The 24,224-nt window shown below is 34.5% G+C and overlaps 1 protein-coding gene across 1 annotated transcript in view; it reads right to left on the reverse strand.

The window, feature by feature from the left end:
- The window catches only part of ANO3 (anoctamin 3), a 158,559-nt gene that overhangs the window by 82,008 nt on the left and 52,327 nt on the right, over window positions 1-24,224 (reverse strand). Inside the window, exons 3-8 of the mRNA XM_007180984.3 lie at window positions 21,457-21,557; window positions 13,499-13,543; window positions 7,966-8,097; window positions 7,142-7,248; window positions 4,930-4,985; window positions 1,300-1,421 (exon numbers count right to left, since the gene is read on the reverse strand). Of these exons, the coding sequence (XP_007181046.2) occupies window positions 1,300-1,421; window positions 4,930-4,985; window positions 7,142-7,248; window positions 7,966-8,097; window positions 13,499-13,543; window positions 21,457-21,557 (563 nt within the window). The remainder of the gene's footprint in view (window positions 1-1,299; window positions 1,422-4,929; window positions 4,986-7,141; window positions 7,249-7,965; window positions 8,098-13,498; window positions 13,544-21,456; window positions 21,558-24,224) is intronic.

Here is a 24,224-nt window from a genome sequence, read left to right on the forward strand (position 1 = left end):
CTATGCTCCTTCCTTCTTCTTGCTTCCTGATAGGCTCATTGGCCAGCTGAAGGTACCAGCAGGAGATCACAAGGAGGGATAAGAGATGTGGGGTATTTTTTATTACCCTGACTTTCTTCTTCTATGATTATAGCTTTTAACAAGTTCTGCCAACTGCTCTCTCCCTTTGCCCCTTCGAGTCTAGGTCTGGTAATGGCTTCCAGCTTTTGCTAGTCCCTGGAAGTTTCATTATCATCTGTTGGCTCCCTTGATCCTATTTACACTTCTGCATATTAAATTCTATTGTTAACTTCTCTTCAAATACCCCTTCTATTCTATCAGTTCTATCAGTTTCCTGTTGGGAAAATGACTGATACAGTTATGAGTTATTCTTGATATTTATATTTCATAAACAGCTCAAAATATCAACATATATAACCTTATAATATGAATGCTCTTTTTTTTATTTTACTTTATAAATATTTCTAGTTATCTGGGGACTTAAGTCCTTTTTAATATATATTTCCTGATTTTTAAAAATAAGAACAAATTATTCTCCATCAAAATAAAATAAATCATGAATATAACACTATTTCAAGACTAATTCAAGTTGAGAGCAGTTATTTACTAGGATATACTTCCTGGAATAGAATAGACACTCACAAGTATTTGTTGAAGGATAAATACATGCATAGATGCTATGTTGGCCATTTTTCTCTTTGCTCTTAGATCCATTTTCTGCCTTTTCCTCTTTGGATTTGTTTTCACGGAAAAGTAGATTATATAAATTCACTTATAAATTGCTGCTGGTAAGTTACACTAGGAGGTACTGGAAGTCTCAAAGGTGGAAGGAAGGGAAGAGCCCATATCTTTCCTCCTCTCCTGGCCGTCCTTAAGGCTGTCTCCAGAGCAGCCATAATTTGTTATGGCTCCATTATTCTCTGTGGCTCGACTCTCAACACTTCACTTTTCTGCAGGTAGTCCTACTCATGCATGGCATAGCTCTTGCCCAACGGCTCGGGTAGTAATGTCTGAAATATACTTCATCTCATTTTCCCTCCAGCTTTAAGGGTTGTTAGCAATTTTCTGCTGTTCTTAATCGCTGGTTGCCTCACATTTCTGTTTGATTTCTCAGCTTTCCCATCCCCTGTGCTACTGATTCCCTAAATTAAGTTCCTTTCATTGAAAAGACATATAGTGGCTTCTTTTTTCTTAATCACACCCTAACTAATACAGATGATTTGGTGGGTAAATAAAATAATAAGAAAAGGATAACAAAATAGCATAATATGTCTTCCGTTATCAATCCATCCCCAATACCTGATTAAATCCAGGGGCTGATGCTTGTACCACATTCCCCAGCGTGCCCAGCGCTCATATAATAGATGTCTGTTATTCTGAGGTCCATGGGTTTTGATGGGCTGGTTACTCTTGTAGGCTCCCTGAAACAAATAAAATAAGATGAATTGATATCTATTCTTTTAGTGAAATTTGAACTAATAGGAATTGTTTTTGCTTTATTTCCTTACGGAATAATTTAATAACTTACTGAAAGCTTCAGAAGTTATAAACATAAGCCCATCACTGGAGTGAAGTAGTAAATGCATTTATATATCTATCTTTCATTGAAAATATTCTGATAGTTCCTTAAAAATTCTTTCTTAAATTCCTTTTTTAAACCAATGAGATCCCTTTCACTTAAAGTAAGCTTTAGGTTTCATTGTTTGGAACCCAAGGTCTTGTAATAAACACAATATCTTCATTATCATTGAGAGAAATTGTTGTAATCTTCAGTTCAGAAATTGAGCATTATTCTGCTTTGAGAAGTGATCCAGTACCAGAAAATATTTATTTCATTTATAGAAACTAAGGGAAAGAGTCAATGTTCATTCAGCAAATATAGACCCCCCCCAAAAGAATCACTATGCTGTCCACATGAAACTGACATAATATTGTAAATCAACTATATTTCAATAAAAAAATTTTAAGTATAAGAGGCCTGTCTCCGGTGTTATTCATGTTTTGAAATCCATAAAATTTACTTCAGATTAGATATTCCAAAAATGGAAGCATGTTTTCCAATTCTTTATGTCCCCCTCAAAAATCTGTCATATGGGTTGCAATTTCAGAAACATAGCATATATATGCCTTTTAGAGGAACGTGTTCCCTGAAGGCTGAACTGCTCTGCTTTTATAATTTAAAAAAATGACAACAGATATAGTGACTTTTTATTTTCTGAATCAAAACTTACGACACAGGATTTGACAAAGCCCCTCTGCTCACTCTAATATGTGATTCTACTGTTATGAAATGTTTGATGGAAATTTAAAACAAGTGGAATTATGCCTCAGTTACCTCACCTAAATGATGGGGATAAGAATAAGTATTAATGATACCAATACAGAGGGATCTTGTGAGGGCCCCCTTGGAGAATAGCTATAAAGTGCCAGCCACATAAGAAGTATAAAAATAATGTCAGTTAATTTTAGGTGTTTGCTATATTGTGGCCATTGAACAGTGCAAAACTATCATCTGAATGGTTCCAGACAACCAGGGCTGTGAGTTCCTATGAAGAAAGATGGCACCTTGAACCATGGTCTGTAGGTGCCTCAAGGCTGAAATGAGAGACACATATGGACTTTGCCTCTGGCTTTCTAAGAAAATAGATAAATTAATTAGGTAAGGGTGGAAGAGCAGTCTTCCCTAAGGGAGCCCAAAGTGTTTAAACCCTAAAGATTGGAAGCTAAGGAGATAAAAGTAAAGATCAAGATTCTAAGACATCCACTTGAGAAAAGTTTGTTTGCTTGTGAAACTGGACTGACTAGTTAAGGTAGCCTGCCCTGAGATTGGGAAGGTAAGGGAAGGTGAACCAAAATCTCAGGTTTCTTTCATGCATTCCTGATAATCCTAAAATATATGACTTTCCTTCCCAGCCTCAGTGGTCAGACATAGGCATTTCCTGGGTTTTAGGCGCTAAGCTTTAGATCCTTAGTACCTCATTGTTCTGACTCGGCTCAGTAACCTCAATCAATCATAATGTTCTGACTCTTGCCCACTCATGCATTCTCATCCCTTTTCAGAGGACTATGTACACTCAGTGATCCCCACCACCTCCATGATCGGCCCCTTCCTCCAACTGACACACTTTTCTTCTGTCTCCACTATTCATAATTGATGGGATTATCAATTCTATCAATATTTTAGGCAAACTCTTTCTCATATATATATTCCCCTTCTTCCCTTTCTTTCTTCTTTGTCATGCCAAATTTCACTGGACATATCTCTTTCTCCCCTCTAGCTACTGTCTCTTTTGTAAGTAAAAAATAAATCTCAACTGTGGGTGAAAAGTGTGAGACCGATCCTAATAATACGCCTGCATTAAGGAAGAAGGAGGTCTAAACTGTGAGTGTTCTTATTCAAATTATAGTCAGTGCCACTGACTCCATTTTCCTCTAAATAAGTCTTGTTTTTCTTTCTTCAAGTAATAGTCTTTAAAATTGATAGGAAATTCCTGAGTCCATTTTATTGACTTGCTGCTTTGTTTTCGTTACTTGTACTTCAACAATATTGTTTTCCAGTCGTTTTGTGTATGTATACCATATACTAGTACTTCTACCAAATTATAAAAATAAATGGGAAAATGACTATTATTTACAACCTATTCCCAATAGGTTCCAAATTTCACACAAGAAACTGTCAAATAAACTGTCAGAACACAGACTAGTTAGGTAAACAAAATTACTTAGAGAACAAAACAAACCTTCCTGTGCTACAGAAGCTCTCCCAGCCCAGGGACTCAGGTTTGCCACTTTGAAGAGTTTACCACTTACTGACTAGGTCGTATTTGACATGGTGTTTAATTTCTCTGCACCTTGCTTCTGCATCTCTGCAATGGAAAAATAATAATATCTCCCCTCCAAAATTATTGTCAGATGAGTGGGAAAATCCATGCACAGGACCTGTTGCACGAAACACTCTAACACATTATCTGTTATCATTATTTCTATTCCTAATATAAGTAGGTATGCCATAATGAATAGAAGCATTGGAGTCTGGCTTTCTGGGCTCAAACCCGTGCCTTTAATACTTAACCTTTCTCTGCCTGAATGATCTATCTATAAAACAGAGTTAATATTATTGCCTATCTCAAAGGGTTGTTGCAAAGGTTAAATGAGATAGTTCATATGAAACGTTTAGCTCAGTACCAGAGAGGAAGTGCTCAAAACATTTTATCTTTATGAGTTATACTAGACTGTGAATTCCTCAGGTATAAGGGTTATGTCCTATGAGTTCTCAGCCTTTAAAAAAAGAAGACTGATGGGCTTTGAAAACACACACATTAAACCTCTAAAGACCCTGTTCTTATTTTGAAATGTAAAACTGCCTTAAAAAGAATATAGTATGTGTGTGTATTGGCGGGGGGGGGAGTTTAAAACTGATTCACATGTCATTCATGACTCAGCAGGCAGAGTTACCACAACATGACCTACTTAAAACTGGAAGAGAGGTAATAATCTGGCAGAAAATCAAGTCAATAATGGGGTGTAGATTTTTGGTTTGGGTTTGTCTTAGGTTTCCAGGTATCCCAAAGTAGTAGGCACAGACCAGAACCTGCCCTGTCTGGAAGCTGTGTAAATCCCAAGCTGAGTCAGGCATGGAGCTGTGCTGGAGCAGAGGGCTATCTATGTCTGGTCAGAGTGGCTGAGCAATGTCCAGGAGTTCCCTCTGAGGGTGGGATTCCTGGTACAGGGAGAACTGCAGAAGGGTTCTGGAGCACAGGAGCCGGTGTGCAGCAACAGATTATCACGGGGTCTCAGAAAGGTCCAAGGCCACTCACTGGCTGAACCCTCTGGGAATAAGGCTGCTAGACTTAAGTGGAAAACAAAATGAGATCGAACATTGAGCAGGAGAAACATTTTTTAAAAATGGAAATCGTATTTCAAAATTACCTCATGTGGGGGAAAAGCTGCTATATATGAGCCATTGTTTATAAGTTTACAGATACCTGGAAAAAGAAGAAAAGAACAGTTCTTGAGTTAGTTTAATTGAAGACTTCTCTCTGAAGCAACCTACATAATACTTGGGAAAATAAATTAATCTAAAAACAAAATAACCCAAATGACTTCCATAGCCATATCACCTATGAGGACAGTGAGGGTTTGCAAGGTGCCAACATGTGGCACTTTGCCGTATCATGAAATGTGGGGATTTTAATACCCACTTATTTGGGGGCACATGAGCCTGGAACAACTTTTTTTTTTACTCAAAACAAAATTTGGTCAAGGAAGCAGAGGAATTCCCCACTCCTCAAAATGTCTCAAAGGAGATTGGTATTGAGAAATCTTTAATTCTTTAATACTTATCCAAAGAGAATAAATAGCGATATGTGACCCTTCTTAAAATCTCTTCCATCCCAATAACAGTGTAGTGAAATGGACTCTCTCATATAGTTCTGGGAAGACTAGATATTTGGAAAACTCTTATGAAGAGCAATTTTCATTGCAATATTATTTATATTAGTAAAGAATTAGAAATAATTGTACATCCAAAATTGGGTGATTGTTTCATTATTATGGTTCAATCAATTATATAAGTGCTTGGTAAATGACTGTGATTTGATGAATGCCTACAATAGAATATTGTACAGCTATTTAAAATAATGTTTTCAGACATACTAAAGGGCTTGAGAAAGTACTCATAATGGTAATTTCAAAAAGGATAGAAAATTGTAAACATTGCAGATTCTAATTATGAGATGTATATGTATATATATTCAGTACTAATTTGGTACAGTGAAAATTGAATGTAGGGATTTTTAAATTTTATTTTTATACCCTTCTGTGTTTATTGCATGTTTGACAAAGGGCATGCTATCTTTACAATCATTTAAATGTCAATTTTATTTTTTAAAGACTACATAAGCACATAGTGCTATCATTTAGACACATTTGTAGTTTACATTCTGGATTTCTCTACCTTTATTTCTTGTTTAGAAAACTTCTGATTAAGTGTCAAATTTTTTATAAGGACTTAGTTTTTAAATTAATTATTTTGACTGCTCAGTAATAAATGAATTATTAATCAGAAGAGAACCAAAGTCTGAACATTCCTCTTTGGATGACTTGAAACATAGTTCATTTTACTAATGTGGTAATCTATTTGAATGCAAATCAGTAGATATTGGTACAAATTTCCACTGGCTATCAACATTTTTATTTGAAGGAATTTTAGAACATGACTAACATTTTATTTCTTCAGCCATATTGTATTTTTCACACTAACAAACGGCCAGCTCATTTGTTACCTGTTGCTTTCTGCTCTGCTCTGTGTAAACTTTGCAATTTTACTTAATTTTCCCAGGTGAAGCTTTCTGTTTTCTTTTGCATCAGACATGTTGTAGCATACTGCTAAACATTCAGACAACAGAGACATTTAGAAATTTAAAATTAGCTGTAATCTCACCTCTCAGAGATAATCTCTAAAATGTTTCATATAAATTCTAGTTTTTTTTCTTTTTTTTTGTGAGTGTTTAGAAAATGGGATTACACATTAAATTTACAGTTTTGTAATCTGTTTTTTTTCCGCTTAATAATGCTTTACAGATATCTTTTGAAGTCAATAAATAGAGAACTGATACTAATTTTCAATCTCCATGAGTAAAGGGTCTGTGTCATATACTTTCCATAATATATAGTGTATAATAGATGCTGAATACATTTGAGTTAAGAGTGAATAAAATTACATCATTTTTAATGGATGCATTATGTGCATATAGCCTAATGGACAGCTAAAGTATCTCCAGTATTATTCTATTCTATTCTTTGTTTACAAAGCCACAATGAACAAATTTCTACATATATTGTTATTCAAAAGTCTGATTATTTCTTTGGGATAAATTTCTAGAAATAAAATTTCTGTTCCAAAGTTTTTGCACATTTCACATTTTGATACACATTGCCAAGTGCCCTTGAAAAAGTTTTTTGTTTGTTTTATTTTGTTTTCTTTCATTGAAAGGCTGAAAAATACAATGTTTAGAGTTTGTTCACTGAATTATATCCTTATATCTAATGCAGGAAGGCAAAGCTTCAGTTGTTAAAAAATACTTCTGAGTGTAATCAGTAAAAGTAAATTCCATAGTATGTTTTTAATTAGTGTTCTTACCCACTTTTGATATTCCATTTTCATATTTGGTGTGCTGCAGCATGTGATAGACTATCCTGCTTCGAGTAGCATTGCTGAAGAAGGTGTCCTTATTGTTTATTATGAAGCTGGGAAGATAAGCGGATTGGTTTTAATATTCAATGCAGACCACAGAATCTAGCAACAGTTACAAGTTCCTGGTAGTCAACCATGTATTTTCTCCATTAAAATGAATGCATGTAAAGTATAATAAATCAGAAGAGAAACCATCTTCTTAAAAAAAAAAATCATTTGGCTGAGAAAATATACACTTATAAATAATACAGGGAATATCAAATATTCATTTTAATATCCTTCAGTTTATAAGGAAGCCTAAATGTCCTCATATTTCTTATTGAGCATGGAACAAGAAGAGATTGTCCGCTGGCTCCCATAAATTTTGTACTACCTTAAGCAATGTGGTTCCAAATAGAACACATTAAAAATTGATGTCATTCCCCAAAACTGCACTTTCCGAGGTAGCTTGTTTTCAGTACTTCAGCGACAAGCAATGTTTCTCCCTTCCCCTTCATATCCTACTGTTCCATTATAGAAAGAGTTGTATGGAGTAAACGTGAGAGCCAATGACGTAAAGAGCAAAAGGGTGACTTCAAGAGGTGGTGGGAGGTGGGAGGGGTGTTCCCTGGCATGGTCCAGTGGTTAAGACTCCACGCTTTCACTGCCAAGGGCCTGGGTTCAATCCCTGGTCGGGGAACTAAGATCCCACAAGGCATGGCCAAAAAAATTAAATAACTAAAAAATAATTAAAAAAAAGAGGTGATGGGAGAAAAGAGATGGGAACTCACTGGTGAATTCGTGCACGGCTGAAGGGGCCAGTATAGCAGTCTGACTCCTCCAGGTCTGGGAAAGCTGACTTGTCAAGAACCATTGGGTTTTGGGACATCCATTTTTTGATTCTTCTAAAATATTTTTGCACCCTGGAACAAATTCACATTTTAGAACTGAATTAGGTTGCACTCCAGAGCCATGCCTACCTTCCACTACCGTTCTGAAAGAGTTCCCAAAAGACATACACACACCCACATTCACACACACATACATGCATTATTCCTGTACCCACACAAAGGAAATAATTCCAAAGCAAACCAAATCTTGCATTTATTTAAACTCTTTCAGGGCAACTAGGTGATCCTCATTAGAAAAATCCGTAGAAAATATTAGAAAATCATCATACATAAAGATGGGGTAGGAAAAAACATAAAGAATAAAACCAGCAAGATTGTTTATTAAAGTTGAGTGTATGTACGTATATATCTATATCTATATATGTGTGGCTATAGATCACTTTAAGAAATCTATAGCAATGTGGCTACAGAAAAGTGGAGACTGAAAAGAGAGAAATGGCTACACTGCGCTCAATGCATTCAGTTCTGGGAGCCACGGGTCCTATGGTAACAGCAAGGGTTTCGGGTCCAGAAAAACTGGGTTCAAAGGCAGCTCTGCATTATAGTAGCTATGGAAACTTGTATAAGTTATTTAATTTCTTGCCTTGGTTTCTTCACCCATAAAATAAACAAATACAGTATGCTAACACATATATATGGAATCTAAGGAAAAAAAAAAAAAAAAAAAGGCCATGAAGAACCTAGTGGCAAGATGGGAATAAAGACACAGACCTACTAGAGAATGGACTTGAGGATATGGGGAGGGGGAGGGGTGAGATGTGACAGGATGAGAGAGTGTCATGGACATATATACACTACCAAACGTAAAATAGATAGCTAGTGGGAAGCAGCCACAAAGCAAAGGGAGATCAGCTCGGTGCTTTGTGACCGCCTGGTGGGGTGGGATGGGGAGGGTGGGAGGGAGGGAGATGCGGGAGGGAGGAGATATGGGAACATGTGTATATCTGTAGCTGATTCACTTTGTTATAAAGCAGAAACTAACACACCATTGTGAAGCAATTATACTTCAATAAAGATGTTTAAAAAAATAAAATAAAATAAAATAAAATAAAAATAATAAATAAATAAATAAAAGTAATAATACTGACATTGCTGGAGAGTTGTGAGTTGGTGTTTTACATTAAACTTGATGATTAACAATAAGGAGAGTTGAGTCAAGGAGCCTTTGTGGTACTTGTAAGACTTTAACGGGCATGTAAATCACCTGAAGATCTTGTTAAAATGCAGATACTAATTCAGTAGACTTAGGGTGGGGTCTGAGATTCTGCATTTCTAACTAGTTCCGGGGGGGTGGGGTGGGGGGGTGGGGGGTGCTCATCCTGCTATCCACTGACTGCGCTTTGAGGGGTGGATTTAGCATAGACACCAGGTTAGAGAACATTAAAACACTCTTTCAGGAAATCTCACATGAGGATACTTTGGCCTCAGCTTTAGATTACAGTCACAACTCAGTTCTATGTGGTATATATACTGATTGGAATCATATTTATTTTTCAAAAGACAAAAATGAAAGCAAAAGAGATACTGACTCCAGAGATTGATTCTGAAAATGAGATTCTGAGTTGCTATAATAACAGCTGTGTTTACTTAAAAAATGTGCTATATTTACACACTATTTATGAGGTTCTGTCTTTGGCAGTTTTTGGACTTCCTCTACAATAGTGAGTCAAAGTGGCAGGATAGAATATTTTCCTAGAGAAGTACGATGCATCTTAATATTTGGCCAACTCTGCTTAAACTTTAAAAAATTTAGTACAGCAATGTGCAGGCAGACTGTATCTTAAAAATGATTTCATTCAATTACCATGTATATATAATTTGAAATAAGCATCAAGTTTTGATGTTTAGCATGTGAAGAGTTTGGACATTTTCTTTGCCAAGTGATGTTATCACTTAGATGCCAAGTCTTTTTTGGTTTTGGAGGGACCAGAGCATTTCTTTCTAGCCTAAAATAATAAATGAGTGTTATCTGAAGTGTCCATTTTGCTTCTTCTTATTACAAAGAAAGCCTCTGAAATCACAAAATATCGCTGTATTCCAGCCACTAGTGCACAGACATGTAAAAACACTGAATGGATAATATAGTAATTACTCCAACTTTTCAAAGTTAGCCTAGTGGAGAAAACAATGGGATAAAAACGTAGAGGATGAATTTGCCAGTCATTGAAATTGAGCTAAACATTTTCAATCTTTGAGCTTTAGGTTCCTCATCTGTAAAAAGAGAAAGTAATTCCATCTGTCCTACTTCATTAGGTGGCTAGGAGGATCAAATAAAAGGAGGCATCTGATGACACTTAGAAAATGCTGATAGCTATAGCACCCAAGGGCTTACTATCTCTGACAAAATTGCAAACATACTAGAAATAAATGCCAATCAAAGAAATTAAAGAAATGAAATAAAATGACTTTTAGACCATCACTGACATTTTACAGAAAAATAAACCATATTATCTGTTTAGGCTTTTCACGTACTTTCTGTGAAGGAATACATGATGTCTAATAGTGAAATGTGGTCAGGGCTGGATCTGAATCACAGGATGTGAAGATCTAGCTTATTACTTAATTTATTTGATTCTCATTCAGTTTTCTCATCTCTTAAATGAAGGGATATTCTGATAATTAAATAGGTAATGACTGATCCCCCAGTGCCCAGCACAAAGTAAACACTCAATAAATACTTATGATAATAATAAGGAAAAGGAGTATCACCACTACTTCTACAACCACCACTACCACCACCATGCCACCAACATGATCTAACGTATTACCTACACTCTACCAAGCTTTTATCACGTTAGCCATCTTGCAAACTCAAGATTTCATGGCATAATGTGAGGATGACTTCTAACAGAGCTTTAAGTTCCTTTGCTAAAATCAGTGGAATGCAGAGAATTCAATGGAAATTGAAAAGAAATCTGGATTAAAGGGTCAAAAGAACGTGGTCAGAGCACAAACTCTATCACACCATCTGTGAAAGCTAGGGGATGAGATGTGGGGTGGTAAGGAGCGGTGATAATGGAGTCATTTATTTTCCCTGATCTGCAAACCAGTTACTCTTTGTTCTGCCCCCCCCCCCCCCCGAATGGTCCTTTTGAAGATGCTTTGATAATTGAATATGAAAGTACTTTGTAAACTAATGATAGATAGCAGCAATAATAAAACTATAGGCATTTCCTTTCGACCTGCCTGGAGAAACGATGATCTTTGAAACCTGGATAATTGCCTATACATATTTACCCCTAATGTTTACTGGTCAAATTACCCATGCACAAAACATCTTTCCCACGTCAGGAAACAGAAAGCAGAAGTGACATCTAAGTACACACAGACTTTTGCTTCCCTCTTTCCAATTGTCTAAAAATTGGGTTTTATAATTTTATAACAGTGATGCCCGTACATACACACACACAACATTTAAATTTTCTTTTCCAAAGGTCAAGTTTAAAAAAATCAAAATCAGTCATTTCCTTAATTGAAAGTATAAACTCAGGCAAATACCAAGACAGTCATTTTTTCAGTTTAATATGTCATATAATTTTATAAATGCCTTTCCTATTTATTTGTTACCCTCCCCCTATGCATCCACTAACTCAAAGAACAAAGAGAACTATTTGTAACATGTAAACTGTAAAGCAGTAGACTATAGTAATGCTTAAGGTACATTAACAATTGTTTGGAATAACTGACAACCTTATTTTCATTTCATAAAATTAAACAAAAAATAATAAACACAAAAGATAATAAAACATATTATGACACATAATATAGCAATCATTTTTCTAGTTTACTTTTGTTTGACCAAAATAGTAAAGAAAAACATTTTTCCACTGTTAAAAATGTTTCTTTAGGATTTAGAATATACATGTTTATCAGGAATTCTAAATACAAGTTTACTCTAAAACTAAATTATGACAGTATTACATAGATATTTGTTAATTTAATATACAGGATTTTATCCTTCTGTGAGTCTCTGAAAGGAAGATGCCTATTTAGCAGAAAACACACTAATTATACAGTGGCAAATCTCACTAATTCTATACAGCACCCAGAAGCAAACCTAAACATGTTTTATCAACATATCCAATATTAAACATGCAGAGAAAAATATGGAAAACCTGCGGTTGTAAATTTATATATTATAATATTCCAATGAATTTGACCTTATTATGCAAAAATAACTTTGGAAATTTGCTTATATAGACCAGGAACGAATGGCCACAAGAGAAATGATGAAAGCTCTTTGTAAATCTGAGCATGTCAACCTGACAAACAGAAGAATCTGACTGGCTAAGGAACATCATTAATTTTTTAAGAGCCATTTGAGTACTAATTCCTTTAGCATTCATTCAGATTTCAAGTTTCCCCTCTCATGATTTACTTTCCTTGTCACTCATTCCTACCAACCTAAATTTAATGTTTAATAGAGTACAATACTCTCTTTTAGAATTCAAAATTTTCCTATTTTAGAGTTCTAAATTATATTCAGACAGTTTCTTTGGTAAAAGAACTAGATTTATTAAATTCTTTCCTAAAATGGTCATATATTTACACTGTATGATTTTGCTAGTTTTTGTGTCATTCTGATTTGCAATATCCTGCAACATTATTCAATAGGGCCTCCTCTACGACATTCACATTCTATTTTTGTTAATTGATTTTTTTGCAAGGAGCAGAAAAACAGCGAATTATTACAAGCCTTTTGTTTGTAGAGTTAATTAAATGGAAGCTCATTTTCTCCAGTGAAACGGGGTCAAGGCAATTCAGGTGGGAGAGTTTCTTGTGTCTCAGGGTTGTATTTTAATTAATTCCTTTACCATAGCTACTGTTACCACAATAGGTAAAGAGATGTTGTTTTGAGATAAAGCTCTTGAAAAGAAGTTTCCTTTCAATACCAGAATTGAAAGAGAGGCAGGTTCAGCTGGTGGAATAAGAGGAGGTCCATAACACAAAAGATGCTGTATGGCCTTGGTAAACCACTTCATCACTCTGGATGCTAGTCTTTCTTTTACCATGTCATCAATAAGAGGTTTGGATTAAATTATCCAAGAGGCCTCTGCTGTGTCTATTGTTCTATTACTCTAGTGGGTCATCGTTTACCCATCAATCCTGGTTTTATAACTATTTTTTAAATTAAAATCTCCTGAAACACTAACGTGCAATTAAAATCCTTGTTCCATAACATTATATCAAGGAAGGATTGTGGGAACAGCAATGGTAAATAGAAAAAAAAGGGGATCATCTGATTTTAAACATTGTCAAATTTGGCATAGGTCATTTTGAAAATATCTTGAACAAATCAGTAAAGTTTTTCTTTCTAAAATTTACAGCCGCTGATATGGGTAATCAAGTGTATTTTTTATTTTTTTCCCAAATGACAAATTGGTCATAAACAAATTTCATATCATCCACCAACCTGCCCATTGATTTGCTCCTCTGGTCAGTGTAATAGGATTTTTTCCTGAAAAAAAAAAAAGAAAGAAAGAAATCAGCTGAGGAAAGTCACATGAAAATAGTGAAACAAGCGAGTGACAACATTCAATTATACTGAGCATTTCGGTACTCTAATTTCCACATGCTAAAGAAAGACACGAAATGAACCGGTATAATAGGAAGAACTCTGAACTTGCATTGTTTCAATTTCAGAATCTAAGTGATTAATAACAAGACACTTTCATAAATCAATAGATCACTTTTGAATATTTGATTTTTAATTCTTTTTTGAAAGTTTGTCTTCTGCTACATAATGCATATTAACCAGATCACTTGCTTGTATGTTATATAAAGTCATCTATTGATCTAAACACATATGTAATGAATATTTATGACTTTGCAAAGAATGTTAAGTTATAACCACTAAAAATTTAGAGAAAAAAAGAGGGTCTTTACCCTCAAAAAGCTACTTTTCAGCTGAGGAGACAAGTGATAGTTATAACAAAGTGTGATAATGCAGTAAAACAGAGAGGGCTATGGAAGTACCTGAGAAGGGATCTCAATTAGTTTTCATAGATGGAGGAGAAAGGAGACAGGGACGCTTTCCCAGAGGATGTGTTATCTGTGTTGAATCATGAAGCATGAATGGCAGGAGTCGTCTGAATGGAGTACTTAGGACATGGCATTTTAGACAGAGGTAGCAGCATATGAAATGGTTATGGGAGCAAGACTAAACATTGTAAGATTCAGGGAACTTTGACTAATTTGTTAATTGCTGGGGTATAAATTGCAAGTTGAGGCTAATAATAAAAGAGGTGAGGGGATGATGAACAAGGCACAGAGGATGAGGGGTCTTACCACTGATGCTAAGGTTTTTGGGTGAAAAGTTATAGGAAGATATTGAGTGTTTTAAGTAAGTGTGTAGCATTCTGATTTTAGAGAAACTAAATATTCTAGTGACAGAGGTTAATTCACCTTCTAAAAGTTTCTCACTAAATCCACGTCTTGGAGCTCAAGAATCTCATTCAGGGCCTTCCTAAAATGCCTCTTTATCCCCACCCACCAAAACCCATTCCAGAGAATCAGGAAACTCTTCCATGGTGTGGTATCTAGAAAGCAGGGCTGAGAGTCAGGACAATTGATATTTAGTCCTGTGTTATTAACTGCTTAGAAAACTTGAAAAACCTTCTGAGCTACCATATTTCATTGCACTCACCAGTCATAATCCTAGAAAAGAATTTTTAAGTTGTCTCTGACATACTCTAACACTAAATTCAGATATGGAGTTTCAAGGCTTGCTCTGTCTAGCCTAAACTCACACTTTAAATATCACCCCCCCTTCATTTTATCAAACACACACAGGTTTGTGTGCATACATCATTCAATCAACTTGGTGCTTTGTGACCACCTAGAGGGGTGGGATAGGGAGGGTGGGAGGGACGGAGACGCAAGAGGGAAGAGATATGGGGATATATGTATATGTATAGCTGATTCACTTTGTTATAAAGCAGAAGCTAACACACCATTGTAAAGCAATTATACTCCAATAAAGATGTTAAAAAAAGAAATCCCTATTGGACTATAAACCCATCTTCTCTCCGAACCTCCTCTACAAAGTACTCTCTTGCACTATTTACCCCATATTATATAACTGTTCAATGATTATCTTCTATAGGAGATTGGGTTTCTTGAAGACAGTAGCTTCAGTTCATCTGACTTGTGTATACTTGGCAGATTCTTTGGTAAATAGTAAGCATTCCGATGGCTGATGAATAAATGAATGGGCTTTTGTTTAATTCACAGTTGCATTTATTTCCTTCAGTGCCTGAGGGCACTTTGAATTTAATAAACATTTACTAAATAAGGTATCTCAAAAAAAACTGCAAATGTAGAAATTGGTTTAAAATAATTTTCAGCATCAAAAAAATCTAGGAATGTGATTAAGAGGAGATAAAGATTATGGTTATAATGATCAGTTGTGGATATGGTAAGGAATGATATAAAAGAACAAGGTGGCATTTGGATAAAGCATTATTCTTTTTATTGCTGCTATTTTGAAATATTTCTCTTAAACATTTTCTTTTTTAATTTTGAAATGCTTTGGGAGAAATAAGAACAAGTGAAGGAAGAAAGTCATACAAGATGAATACACATATTTTTTAAATCGCTTATACTGTAAGAACAAATAAAATTAAGAGACTCATTTTTCCCAATTAACTAACACCCTAGTTACCAGTCAAATCTAGGATGAACTATGTGTGACAATTAGTGCTGTCAAGTCCTCTTACTTGAGGACCGGTTAGGTTATTGTTTATCTTGAGGACATGCCTGTAATGGGTGTATCTGCTTGGCTATAGAAAAGGGTGCGATTTCTTTTTGTATTTGCAACCTCAGTGAATTGCCTGTGATGCATGTTGCATTCTGGTTTAATGTCTATTCAGTGATAAAAGGGTTATCTTTCTCTTTTATGTTTGTGGAGAAGTTTCCTTGGTTGGGGGAGATTTTGTTTTTAATTATATTTCCCCAACATATACAAGTGTACCTTTAATTCATGCAGTCAATAATAACCTGCAGTTTTCCTTAGTTCTTCTGCATAAATGAGCCTGCAGGACCAAATTATTTCCTACCCACAATCCTCACTCCATAATTTATTAACTGCATATTGTTCATGGACAGAGCTTTCTTTATTTTCCCTTAATTTTTCATTTGAAAGATTCTTCTGTTCTACACCTTGCACCAAGACAGCATTTATCTACCTACCTACTTACCCATCTATTACAACAACCACTCAAAATTATAAGTAAATAATTATCTCCATCACTGTTTCCAACCAGCATTTCACACAGCCAGTGGCCACTTGTGGAGATGTCTGTGTGGCCAAAGGAGAAGGACGGTCACATGGATGCGACCCTGGGTCCCTGCTCCTTGTCAAACAAAGCTACTGCACTGTTATCTATTCTATATATTGGGCTCCCTGTATGTTATTACATTATTTTATTTTTGAGTGAGATATCCTTTGCATAAAAAAGTGATCTAAGTTTAATCCCAATTGTGATAAAAGATTGTTCTTAATGTTTTAAAAAATTTCCCCCCAAATTTGCTATGATTAAAATATTTGTGCGAGGAGGAGCTTGAGGAAAGATGGAAGGTTGACCCCACCTTTGAACTCAACCTGAGAAGCTACAGGATGACTGAATCATCTTAAAATATGTTTGACCAATTTAATGTGAGAGAAGGGTAAGAATGAATAGGAATCACCTCTGAATCAAAAGAAAAGTAATGAATGTGGGAATTGATATTTCTGGAATGTACAAGACACAGGCTAAGTCTTTCCTGATAGAAAAAAACTAGAAAATGTGGACTATTTTAACTCTCTGAAATTTCTTGGTTAGTTTGGAAACATCAAGTCCAATACGCGAGCCATGTCTACTTTGGAAAAATAATCAAGAAAAGAAATAGCTAGAAAATTTACGTATATAAAATTCTACACATGCAGAATATCAGGCATAAAATTTAGATAAAATGCTGAAGTTTCATGTTCATACAGTAAGTTACCAGAAAACTTTTGAAGGAAGGGTTATAACTCTAATAATTTTTTTCTGAATAAATTTGCAGTTTTTCTTTCTGAAATGCAATATATAGGTTTCAACACTGAATAAATACATGGAATAGTCAAGCACGGATATGTTTTTATGCATAAATCTTTTAAAAATCTTGTCTTGAAAAAAGAGATGTATTTTTCCTATTTAAGTTCTTTGTTATTCTTGTATATTTTACTTTTAAGACAATATATATGTTCCTAAATATGATAACGGTGGACATTTGGGAAATGAATTGGTAATCATGAAAACACTTTGCCACTTATTCTATGCTTGAATAACATTCTCTTTTTATGAGCTGACTGCTATCCCAAATTTTAGGTGTACCTTATAAATAAATCAGAAGTTGGTTACTAAGGAGTTAGTTAATGCTACATCTATTATTTAAACTGATCTGTAAATATGTTCTAAAAGAACTCTGTGTTCCAGCATTTCTCAAACTGTTTTCCCAAGAGCATCATCATATTAAGATTCAAAAAAATCCATCATCACATGGAAATTAAGGAAAAACCTCTCTGTGTAACTGTCTGTTGAAATTTATAAAACTTATAAGAATTATTAAAATATTAAAAATCTTCAAGACAATATTTGTCTAGCAACTGTAACAGAATCATTTGGGATGCTTGTTAAAAATACCCAATCTTATCCCTGACCTAATATGCCAGAATCTCTGGATGTAGGTTCTAGGGACCCTCATTTTTACTAAGTTTCCCAGGTGATTCTGATGTATTCTGAAGACTGAGAACCATGTCTCTAAAAATTCCTACAGTAAATAAACTTATTGTTTAACTTAGAAATTCAGGAACATATTTGGTCACAGGATATTTTTCTTTTACATCCTCTGGAACCAGTGTTCCTTTGACAAATTTTGGAAAAAAGCTGTATATTTTCTAATATTTATATTATTAAATCAAAAGCATCACAATGGCATTTTCCAAAATTTCAGTAATGTGGAAATTGTGAACATTATCTTGAAAAACATATTATAAAGAAGAAACTTGAGCCATATCATCAATAAAAAGAGACAGTAACTGCATACATTTCATGGTTTTCATATTTCTTTCTTTGGATGTACCAGAACTCTTCTTTCAAATGCAATCTTACCAGAAAATAAAAATGAATATCATTTATAAAAAGCAAAACCATCAACTGAAGAAAACATCTTATTCAAAACCTCCGTTGAAATAGAAGGACACTATGGTACACAGATTAGAGACCTAGGATCTAATTTATACAAACTGGAGACACAGTCTGGTAAGGGAATTGTTTTTAATGAACTGCTAAGGTAAAGAAACAAATAATTAAATTTGATACAGATTTTTAAAAAAAACAAAGTTATGAGAATATTGATTATTCTTTCAGAGTTCCTCAAAATTTATCTGAAAAAGTCAAGAGTAAGGGAAATGAGAGAAAAAAGGTCAATGTGCTCTAACGACTTTCAATTTTTAAAATTAATAAAATCCAACTGAGATGGTGGAATGAGCTGTATGAAATGTGTGATGCTGTAGATTCTGTTGCCATCGTCTTTGTAAGACTTTTTCCCTATAAACTGCAGCAGAATGGACATACTTTGAAAGTATATTGACAAAGAAAGGAAAACCATCTTTGAAATTATGAATGTCAAATATTTGGTGTAAAGCAAACATGTTAACCAACATTTACTTTTTCATTGAATGAAAGTATAATTTCAAATTAATAATAAGTGTCTTTGCCAGGGACTAAGAATCAAATGATGACAAATTCCCCCTTGGATAGCAAAAAAGGATGCAGTCTTTCAGACCCCTGGCAAACATGTGCTTTGTATAAAGTCCAGAGGAGATAAGTGGAAGATATGCTCCTTTTTTGATGGAATATTTTAACACAATGTTCAGTTAACCTGAAGAGAACCTGAATACTGAAATCCACTGAAATGGCACGCTTTGTGATAGTCTCTAAAGGTTTCCTCCTTCTAGATCTATGAGGAAATTAGTTTGTGCATAAATTCAACTATACCTCTGCTTAGAAACAATGGTGAAATCACAGGAATAGGGGCAGGATAAAGGTATGTGAAATCAGGCTTAATTTGGAATTTTTTAGCAATTTCACCCTGATATCAGAAAGTAGGTTATTGTCTTGGGTGTCACACTTCTTTTGCATCTTTGTTTATATCCTGCAGTCAAAATAGAACTTGTTTAAAATAATTTTGTAAGAATGTAAACAAATAAAATAATAGGGACCCACAATCCCACCCTTCAGAAGCAATCATGTTTAGCATATTATATTTTCTTCCAATTTTATTTCTATTCATTTTACATTGTTGAAATCTCATTGTATGAATACATGCATATCCTTCACATATTATTTAAATTTTATTATTTATTATTTCACTACAACCATTAATAAATCCTTGTACCCATTTGTTTTATAAATGAATTATATTGCATTGCAAGGGTATATCTAAATTATTTAAATCCTCTACCATTGAACATAGGAGATATTTCCATTTTTCATAATTATAAATAGTACTTCGGGGAATGTTTTTACATGTTTTTCAATTATCTTCTTAAGATAAAAAGTGGTTAGGAAAAGTTTTAAGTCTCACAGAAAATAATTTTAAATTCAGTTTCAGAATATTTTATGAAGTTTGATTCTCACCATATATCAACAGAGGTGATTATGCACCATATCTGTGCGAGGTTTGAAGAGTACTACTTGTGAAAGTCTTTGATAATTTCATAAGTTAAAATGAAACTCATTGTTTTAATTCTGCATGATTTTGTGTAGCATGCATATATACAGACCAAACAAGAAGAAAGCAGATAGAGCAAATGCAAGTATTCTCCCATTATCAGCCTGTAATAAGTCACAGGCATGTATTTCAAAAGACTTTTTAGAAGGAGACGTAGTGTCAGCAGGAAAAAATTCCTCAAAACTCAAGACATGAAGAGTTGCACAGTGTATACTTAGTTGTACTCTCAAGTTTGGTTCAGTAGAATGACCTGAATTAAAAACAGTCCTCTGTAGACCTCAAAATATCTAATCATAACACAAATAATATTTCATAGGTCCTTACTTGCTTCTTTCAGGGACCAAGTTTCATAAAAATGTACAAACTTCAGGTTTTTGTAGGTATCTTATTAATAATTTATATAAGGTGCTAAAGAATTCAAAAGACTTTACTCATTTTCTTTTGTTTTTTATTTTGTTATTATTATTATCTTTGCCAAGCTCTTCAAGGTATTATTTACCTATCTTATAAATATCATCTGTACAGAGAATTTTGAAACTTTTACCCAAGTAGGAATGGGAGTCAATTTAGGTATCTAATTCTAATATTGTCACAGTAAGATTCCTCTGTAGTTGCCAACGCTTAATCAATTTCTGTTTTGTGGGCAATGACTATGGTTGCATCTTCCAAAGCCTGAGGTGTTTCAGATGACTAAAAAGACAGTGATCAACATCCCATATTTCATCTTGAATACCGTAAAGGCTTCTCATGAGACCTGAGGCTGTCAGCACTCTTACAGAGTTGGCCTCTTTCATGCTACCAGGTCTGAGAAATTTCTCCATATTTTTGAATTGCACTCTTACTGTTCATTCATATTCATTATCTAGAGGTTCTTTTGCTTGGTATCTTGTTACCCTAAACCTTTTTAAACCTTCTTAGCAGTTGATAAAGCATACTGAGCTCCAAATAAGTGTAAATGTTCATATCTTCAATGTGAGTTAAAACTTTGCACATAGTAGAAACACTTTAATTTTATTGAGAGATCATGAAGGAAAGTGATAGATTCTGCATATAACACAAAACACACAATATGGCGAAACACATCTACTCAATTTTTGCTTGCCTATAGGAAGGACTGAAAAATCTTTGAACTGAGAAGGCCTTTTATTACCATTTATCCTTTGGCATTGAGGACAGAGCTAAGAAACCATCTGGTTGAATTCCACCTGAGGAATGATTCTTGCTAACTGCTATACAGAGAAAGAATACTGTATTTGTATACATAAGGATGCTACACACTTACATTTCCTGACTTTCACAGAAATAAGAGTTCCATCTACCTATATTAAATAAGAAGTGAAATTGATCTTGGGAATTATAAGTTAAAATTTGAAAACAACTATTTTTCCCTCCCTCTAGTCAAGTCCAGCTAGAAATGATATAGCTGGGAACCAGAATGCTTACCACATTAAGCAAGCAAATTAGAAGGAAAGATAAATGTCCAAGATAAGCTAAACTTTGGAAGAAAAAGCATTTCTTCTGTAGAAAGAATTACATTTATTGCTCTCAAGTTTTGCAAAAATCAGGATCATCTTAATATACATTGAGATAGAACGAAATAAAATTTGAAAGTACCTGAAGGGCATCCTGATATTCAGCCTCTCTGCATACTTGCACAGCGTGTCCCATGGAATATGAATTTTAATAAACATGATATCAGGGTTTGCAACAGCTGGCTGCAAAGGACAGCAGAACAGACACCACTTAGAATCAGAGCTGATAATATCATGCCACAATTTGATCTGAGAGGGAAGGACATTGTCCCCTTGTCTACACATGAATCATTATCACCCATTTAAAAGGAATTTACATGAATAAAATTTCTTAATTCAGAAATACCTTAATCAAAATGTACTAATGCCATTGTATGCAAGAAATAATCATCCATGTGAGTTAGTGCATTTTCTTCCCTTGATCATTATCAAGATCCAGAATCCCCAATCAGAACAATCATGAGCCAATTAGGAATCTGAAGTTATTCTTGCTTGACACCTTCTCATGATCCTCTCTTTCCTGCTCTGGGGTGGCGGGGTGGGGGTCAGCGGTGGTAGTGGTAAAAACAACACTGACAGTTGCTACCAGTTATTCATTCACTTATTCTTCTAGCACAATTTATTGTGTAATTATTCGTTGAGAGGTCCTATGAAAATCCTGGGGATAAACAGAGTAAAAATCCTACAAGTCCATAGCCTTACAGAGCTGTCAAATTTGCACGCTTACTCGAATCTTAACAGGTTAGTATACTGTTTCCTGCAAGAGATCATAAGACTTTGTGTCTTTGATATAGACAAGACGTTTTTAAGCAAAATCAAGTGTGCATCAGAATTATCTAAGGAGCTTTTAACAAAATTGAGTACTCTGGTCTAATTCTTAAGAATCCCCAGAATTGGATTCCATTGTTCTGAATATTTTTCTCATACCACTAACAGAGAATCAGATGCCTTTTTGAACCAGATAATCATCAAGATTCCTAGATTTGGTCCAGTAGTCTAAAATAAGTAACTAAATAATTGACCATTTTGTCATTATATATCATTAATGTTCATATTATACTTTAAAAAAAAAGCCTAGACAGTTATTTTCTGAAATTCCTACAATATCTGAGGCCCATAGAGCAAGAAAGAAGTTTGTGGCCACTGTAGCACTGAATTCCACAGAGCTTATTCCTCAAATGATTAGAGAAGCTGAATTATGTCAAGGAAGAACTGCTCTTCGCTTCCATTTAGGCACACATGTCAGGTTACATACAGCTGGACTCCACTTGGTTAACATTTTTCCTTTAAATTTCAACTAGATGGAACATCTCAAGAAACATAACAATCTTAAAGGCTCAAAAGTATGGAAGAAATTTATCAGTCTAATTTAACATTATATATTTAAAAATTAAACTGTACAATTTTATATTCATATATTCAAAAAGCCCTATGTTTTAGATATGGCTAATTTCATGAATTTGTCAGAACATATTTCAAATTTGTAGTACCCACATTTTAAAACAGTATTATTAGAGAGCTATGGGACAATCATTGGAATAATACTCAGGTGTAGACAGCAGGCTGATCACCATTGACACTGGACAGGCACTTTCACAGACTAGCATTTGGAAGTGTTTGTTCCCTGAAGTATTATGAAAAAAGGGGGGATCATTCCAAGGTCAAGACAATTTAGGGTTTCTAACAAGAGGACTTGTGAGACATTTTAATATGCATGTACTTGCTAAAATATCCAAGAAGGTAAATAAAGTAAACAGAATTTCCAAAATTTTGGATCATGTGTTATTTTTTCTTTATAGTTTATTGAGGTACTAGGTATTTTTCAAATCACCAGGGGAAAATAGCAAAAGATGCTTCCTGTGCAATTTCCAAAGGACTTTCCTACTTCGAATATGTTTGTTTTCAATTAAAGATAAAGAATGATAAAAAAAATTAACAATGACAGAAGGCATAGTAGGTGTTAAATATCTAAAGGCCTTTGAATTCAGACTAAGTTTGCACACTTTAGCTACGCTTGAGGAAATAATGTGTATAACTTTTTAAATGAGCATTAATTCATTCAAACAACTGTTTATTTAAAAATGTATCTTTTTCGCTCAGCTAGAAATCTGTCACTGATCAAGGAAAAAAAGAATAATTATGCTATTGATATCTCCAGGCTCTTTTTAATAACTGCCCCAGACTTGGTTGAAAGGTTTCTGTGCAGGAGTGGTAGAGACAAAAAAAAAAATCTTTCTAAAACATATAAAACATAGGCATTCACCTATTTAAATGACTCCCTCATGTGAGGCAAGTGAAAGGATCATTTCATGTTTTATTATAGTTTTTCCTGTTTTATCCATACAAAAGTTCTTATATTCAAAGTGATAACAAATATCCTTTTTTTGAAATGATGGTGTCGGCTACTGGTGTTACACCAACTTGCCTTTCACTTACCAAGCACAATGTAAATATATTTATTTAATCCTAACTGCCTACTTAGAAGAAATCACATGGTATGGAAGAAAGAACGTAGTGTTTGGAATCACAAAGAGGTAAGTACAAATTCCATCTCTAGCACCTACTAGCTCTACGACCTTGGGGAAATTACCTATCCTCTCTGATCCTCAGTTTTCTCTCCTGGGATATGGAGAGAATGGTCTTAATTCACAGAGTTGTGAGTCTTATGAGAGACTGTACTATAAAGGGCCCAAGTATAAGAGGTTTACCCAGAATGTTCATTCTCAGTTAAGAGCATGCCTCTCAAATCAGACCATGGTCAAAATAATGGCTAATTTCAAAACTTCACTAGAATCTTCCTCTTTTTTCTTTTTCTCAGTAAATGGCTACCTGAGTCATCTTTGGTGGAAC

Source organism: Balaenoptera acutorostrata, chromosome 9 (assembly GCF_949987535.1).
Source record: "Balaenoptera acutorostrata chromosome 9, mBalAcu1.1, whole genome shotgun sequence".
Taxonomy (NCBI): domain Eukaryota; kingdom Metazoa; phylum Chordata; class Mammalia; order Artiodactyla; family Balaenopteridae; genus Balaenoptera; species Balaenoptera acutorostrata.